This window comes from Prunus avium, chromosome 7 (genome assembly GCF_965620075.1).
Source record: "Prunus avium chromosome 7, drPruAviu1.hap1.1, whole genome shotgun sequence".
In the NCBI taxonomy this organism is placed as follows: Eukaryota; Viridiplantae; Streptophyta; class Magnoliopsida; order Rosales; family Rosaceae; genus Prunus; species Prunus avium.
Window position 1 is genome coordinate 25695541 of NC_142290.1, and position 6014 is coordinate 25701554.

General features: G+C 36.4%; 1 protein-coding gene across 1 annotated transcript; it reads left to right on the forward strand.

Annotated features, from left to right (window-relative positions):
- The first annotated feature begins 570 nt into the window (after positions 1–570).
- Positions 571–5779, forward strand: LOC110771469 (Peptidase S41 family protein). Its single transcript, XM_021975772.2, has 12 exons — positions 571–988; positions 1610–1691; positions 1890–2020; positions 2222–2308; positions 2883–2961; positions 3528–3616; positions 3747–3782; positions 3966–4085; positions 4199–4285; positions 4396–4545; positions 4887–4994; positions 5324–5779. The coding sequence occupies exons 1-12, from the start codon at positions 641–643 to the stop codon at positions 5570–5572; spliced, it is 1566 nt and encodes a 521-aa protein (XP_021831464.2). The 5' UTR covers positions 571–640; the 3' UTR covers positions 5573–5779.
- Positions 5780–6014: the final 235 nt, after the last annotated feature.

Genomic DNA, 6014 nt, shown 5'->3' on the forward strand with positions numbered 1-6014 from the left:
TCCAACAAGAATTCTATAGTGAGAGCCTTATATATGGCCCTTAGGTGAGACCCTATCCCTTAATCGTTGGATCAGGCTAACCAATTTAATCTAATGACTAACTATTTTGATCCAACAACAAAGAGATACGGCCTCATCTAAGGACCATATATTAGGCCCTCACTATAGAATGAGTCTATAATCCAATACCAAAACACATGCAGGCCAAACCTAATAACCCATTAGAATTATAGAGCCCACATGGACCTAGCCAGCCTATTAATCCACCCGCCAGCAACATGGCAAAACAAAAGTTTCTGTTTGGTTTAACCAAAGTATTCAAAACCAACCTTTTTCATTTTCATTTTCCAAGTATTGAAAGAGAGGAAACGGCCAAAGAGAAAATTCCAGGAACTCATAATTTTTCACCGCAAAAATTATTTCCAGGAACTCCAGCCTCTTACCATGAACACGTGTAGCAAATCCAGAGGCTCTGTGGTGATGGATCTCAGGAGCCACAGAATTAAAGATTCCAATGGACCCCATCAGAATCCCAACAACGTATAACGGTTAACAATATTCAGCTTCTTCCTCATTTCCCTCTTCTTCATTTTGTCCACAAAAGAAAAGAAAAGAAAAGAAAAAAAAAGAAGAAGAAGAAATGGAGCCTCTTTGCCCAAACTTGGATCTCAAGCCCGCACCTTTCTCACCAATTTCACCAAGATTCTCAAAACCCAATTCTCTGTCAGTGCATTCACATCGTTTTTCATGCTCGGATCGGCGTGTGACCAAGAAATGGAGGGTGCCAATTGTGCCCAGATGGTTCAAGGCTGCTAGTTATGTAAAGGCTGATGAAGCTCAGGTTTGTGGTCAGGAGCTGATGAGGTCAGTTGGAAAAGGCTTGCTTGCATTGGCTGCTGCCGCTGCTGCAAATTATTCCATCTTTTGTGATTCTCCGGCTATGGCAGAGTCGCTTACGGTTGCTTTTCCGGTTTCACGCACCACTGAGGTGATAGATTTTGTTTCCTGTTTGATTGACTGTTGTTGGGTTGTGCCATTTGTGTCCATCCAATACTATTCAACTTATGACTTTAATTAACTATGTCAGATAACTTAGATGATATTCATGAATTGTACAATATTTTAAGTAAAAATACACTCTAGAAGATTTCACACACTTTTAAGAAATGGAAAAGAAAAACAGATCATTTTGTAGAGTATGAATTAAACGTAGTTTTGTGTTTGACATTAACTTGACCCGTTTATTATTCGTATTAGTATGTGCCAATTATCTTATGTTGGGTTCTTGAGGTAACAAAATTGCCACCCTAGTCCCCTATTCTATTCTATTGCTGTTGTTTCTTTCTTCTTCTGTTTTTTGTTTTGTTTTGTTTTGTGTGTATGTATGTGTTGTTTTGATATATAATTGGAGTTTGTTTGAGTGATAACTGTAATGCGTTTTGCTAATTTCGTTAGATTTCTTTTACCAATTTTTTTGTGTGTGTTGCTACTTTTGCCAATAGATCACAATACAGTTAATACTAAGTTGGCTGTTTTCAAGTCAGAATTTGACTGTACTTGGATCACAAATTGATGACAGTTACTAAGTAGATCAATTTTTATTTTCCAGGTGAATTCTGTTCAGAGAACTCTTGTGGAGACTTGGGGTTTGATTAGGGAAACATTCGTAGACCCAACTTTTAATCATCAAGGTATTTGGTTACTTTATCCTTCTTTTATCGTTGTTAACTGACCGAGGAATGCAAACCAACGGTTGCTTTTGAAGATCATTTATACTCTATTCTAATGTCCAATATCTAATTGTGTGGTTCTTTTCCTGAAATGAAACTGCTATAATATTTGGAAAACTGTGTTCTTTAGTGTTGAAGACGAGAATTCTTTTTCTGCAGATTGGGATCTTAAGTTGCAGCAAACAATGGTAGAAATGTTTCCCCTGAGGTCAGCTGATGCAGCATATATGAAAATCAGTGGAATGCTTGCTACTCTCGGTGATCCCTTCACGCGGATTATCAGTCCCAAGGTCTTTCAATTCATTCCAGTCTCTGCTATGTCAATTCCATGTTAATTTAAGCTGACAATTGCAATACATATTTGATTAACAAATTGAGTTGAACTGTGATTTGTCCACTTATGGCTATCATGACTATGTTTAACTGTGATATGTCAAACTTACATAAAAAGTAATTATAGCTATCAAGCTGATTACGTTTTTCACTCACAGGAATATCAAAGTTTTCGAATTGGAAGCAATGGAAATCTACAAGGAGTTGGCCTTTTCATAAGTACTGAACCAAGAACAGGCCATTTGGTTAGTGATGGCAAATAATCTTTTGATATTTCCAATCTTTTCGTAAATAAGCATACGGAAAATTGATATATGTTGTTCCTAGGATATGTACAAGTCATTTGACCTTGTGCTTGACCAATATATGGTGGTTCTACAAAAACTACAAAAGTTTATTGCAATTTTGTCTCTTGTATTCTTTCCAAGCTAATTAGCCGTTCATTCTTTATATGGTGTTCTTAGTAATTTAGCTGTTCATCTAGTTGCCAATTATAAATCTTATCACCTTAAGTGCATATATCCAAATTTGGCTTATGTTATTTCCAGCATTTCGGAATGTGAAATGAGGAACTGTGCCTTTATGACTGACCCGGTGACTTTATATGAGAATAAAAACGTCAACTTTCCACTGTATATCAAGCAACCAATCTGTTTTATTATAAAATTTCTGTTATTATTTTTTAAAGAAGTTGTGCTGATGGAGGAGCTGTTGATATGCTAATTTAGATTTTGTGAGCTGTGTTCTGATGTAGGAGAAAGAGACGCATTAATATGCTAATTTACCACATGTAAATTTTATTTTTATTGGACATTGCAGGTGGTTTTGTCTTGTGTAGAGGGTAGCCCGGCTGCTCGTGCTGGTATACATGAAGGAGATGAGTTGGTTGAAATTAATGGTAAATCAAGATTCAAGCATTTCTTTCTACGAAGCTGAAAATGGAAAAATCCTACTTAAAATCCTTTTGGTGGTTGAATCCTAACAGTGGGACATGGTTGACAATGTTTTGATTCAAACCGTCAAAATTATTTCAATCTGTTGTGGATTAATCTAGCTCAAGCGAAATCACATTCTTCATTTATAAACCTAACGCTGCCATCAGACTACAGATACTTGAGATTGTCTACATTCCATTTCTCAAATTATAAATTGGGCCTGCTCCTTACCAGGAACAATGAAAATGCTCTAACGAGATTATCAAGATCCAGTGTCAAGTCCTAATACACTCGGATTCCCAGTAGTATGACTATGAACAATGAACACAGATTTATGTAACTCACTGCTGAGTTGATCTGCTTTTTCAAATATCCTTTTTTTTTTTTGGATAAATAAAAAATGAAACTAATTTTTCCATGCAGGATGCTCCTTAATCAAGAAATGTATACCCAAATTCCAACTTTTTCAATGTCTTCTGTTTCCATTTAAACTCACTTGTCATTATTTCAATACTCTGTATGAGTTCAGGAGAGAATCTTGATGGTGTTGACACTGAAGTAGCAGTTCAGAAACTTAGAGGTCGAGTTGGAACAACTGTTACAATAAAAGTTCAGAGTGTAATCACCAACTCAATTTTTTTTCAAGTTTCAGCAGAAATTAGTGATTGTGATCTATTGTGATACTGTAGAGTGTGGCCAGCAGTTGCAAATGGCTTCAGCTAACTAATTTCACTTTTCTGTTACACAGAGCAATGATTTGGGAAGTTATTCTAGTATACAAGAGGTACTAAGCCATCTATTATTTTGGCTTTCTTATAGTTTCATTCATTTTCAAATGCACTTGTTTTCTTTGTGATCCCCCATGCATCTTCAAAGTTTTTAAATTAACAGCATCAAGCAGAAGCATGTATTTAATTTCACAATGATTTTAGTGAATTGATCTGAAAAATGACTCGTCTGCTTGAAGGTGAAACTACCTCGTGAGTACATTAAGCTTTCCCCAATTTCAACTGCTACCATCCCTCATAGAACTCCAGATGGACGTCTTACCAAAACGGGTTATGTGAAGCTGTCAGCCTTCTCTCAGGTACTTCACTTTTTCTCTTGGCAATGCAGAAAATAAAATTTCCTAATTTATAACAATATAATTGGTTGAAAGTACTTTGTATATTCTAAAATGTCTTCCATCCCTTCTGACAGACAGCTGCAGCTGATATGGAAAATGCTATTAATGAAATGAAGAGTCAGGGTGTACACTCATACATACTGGATTTACGCAACAATCCGGTAACTTTTTCATTCTCATTTACATGAATGAAATCTTCTGATAGTTTATTTTCCTGCTTTGGATTTATGATTATTCAGCATGTTTATCTTCTTCCATTTAAATTCTTCAGGGGGGACTGGTAAAAGCAGGACTTGATGTTGCCCAAATTTGGCTAGATGGGGATGAAACTCTAGTGAACACAATTGATCGGGAAGGGAATTTGCTGCCCATCAACATGGTCAATGGGCATGCTATAACACATGATCCACTTGTTGTGCTTGTAAGTTTTGAACTTTATATGTGAAGTTACGTGCTTTTCATCAGAAAAGTATGAAGTTTTGTAAGCGTTGCATATACATTTATTTTCTTAAAAACTGGTGCAGTGCTGTCTAAAATCATGCCAAACGCATTCTTGTCAATTTTGCTATATCCTAGATATAAAGATTTTATTTAGAAATTCCAATACAAGTGGCAATGCATGATGTCCAACTTTGATTTAGTTATATTCTCTCATGCAAATTGATATGTGTGCAGATTGTCTAAATTTGTCACACAAATAGTTGTTTCTTCTTACATCTTCATAATCCCAATGGATTCTAAATCTTCTACTATTTCAAACAGGTTAATGAGGGTAGCGCAAGTGCAAGTGAGATATTGGCAGGGGCACTACATGACAATCTCCGAGCTACTCTTGTCGGGCACAGAACCTTTGGGAAAGGAAAAATTCAGGTATGAAAAATTGTGTGTAGCTAATTGCATCAACCAGAAAATTTGTTAACTCAAACTCTACTTGACTGTTACAAAATGCTTAAGCTCCATTTCCAAATTACGAACTTTATGGATTGCTGTGATGTCCTTCTCTGCAAGCACCATACCTCCTCTTGTTTTCTCCTTTCACTGAATTTAAATTACATGTAATTTGTAATCTCACCTTTGCTACACTTAATTCTAAATTTATCATGGTCAAAGAATCTGTCATGGTGTCTATTCTACATCTTTATTAAGTCTCAAACTAATGGCTATGTTGCTGCTTGTTTCCCTAATGCTCCTTGCTACAGAGCGTCACAGAGCTGCATGATGGATCAGCTTTATTTATCACAGTGGCCAAGTATTTATCGCCGGGGCTTCATGACATAGACCAGGTTGGCATTGCACCTGATGTGCAATGCACAACAGAAATGCTCAATCCTTCCAAGGAATCGACGTCGAAGGAGAAGAGCTCAGTCTCATCTTTAGAAGCAGATTCCTGTGTGTTGGTAGCAGAACATGAATTGGACATCCAGGAGTCCAAAGGCACTGCTTCTTGAAGACAGGATCATGCACTACTTTAAATTTGTATAGCGTAGAAATAGAAGATATACACATGTGAAAAAGAATATGAAATAGCACAGGGCCTGCTTAAACTTTTGTGCTTGTACATCTTGTGCAAGTAAGAAGTAGGTTACAGTGTATTCCTGATCAATTGAAAAATCAAATTAGCTTAAAGAAAAATCAATTGAAACTTTTGGGTTTTACCAGATCGATCAATTTCCTAACAATTTATTTTTAGGCTTTGTCAAGTTGGTGGCTACTTTTCCGAAGTTGAAATCTGAAAACCGGAATCAAAACGGTTGCCATTGAAACTTTTGGATGTAGGGTGTGTGGTCCTCTGATCTGAATTCCTATTTGATCAGGTTTGATGTTTTCTTTAACTTCAACTCAACAAGGAGCGTTTGGTGTTAACACAAATGGTGAGGGAAACGAAGAAAC

Excerpts from the sequence above, each read along its gene's own strand:
- LOC110771469 (XM_021975772.2), top strand. The coding sequence starts at position 641 with ATGGAGCCTCTTTGCCCAAACTTGGATCTCAAGCCCGCACCTTTCTCA. Across the intron at positions 1,692-1,889 it reads CCCAACTTTTAATCATCAAG|ATTGGGATCTTAAGTTGCAG; the intron begins GTATTTGGTTAC and ends CTTTTTCTGCAG. Across the intron at positions 3,617-3,746 it reads TTACAATAAAAGTTCAGAGT|AGCAATGATTTGGGAAGTTA; the intron begins GTAATCACCAAC and ends TCTGTTACACAG.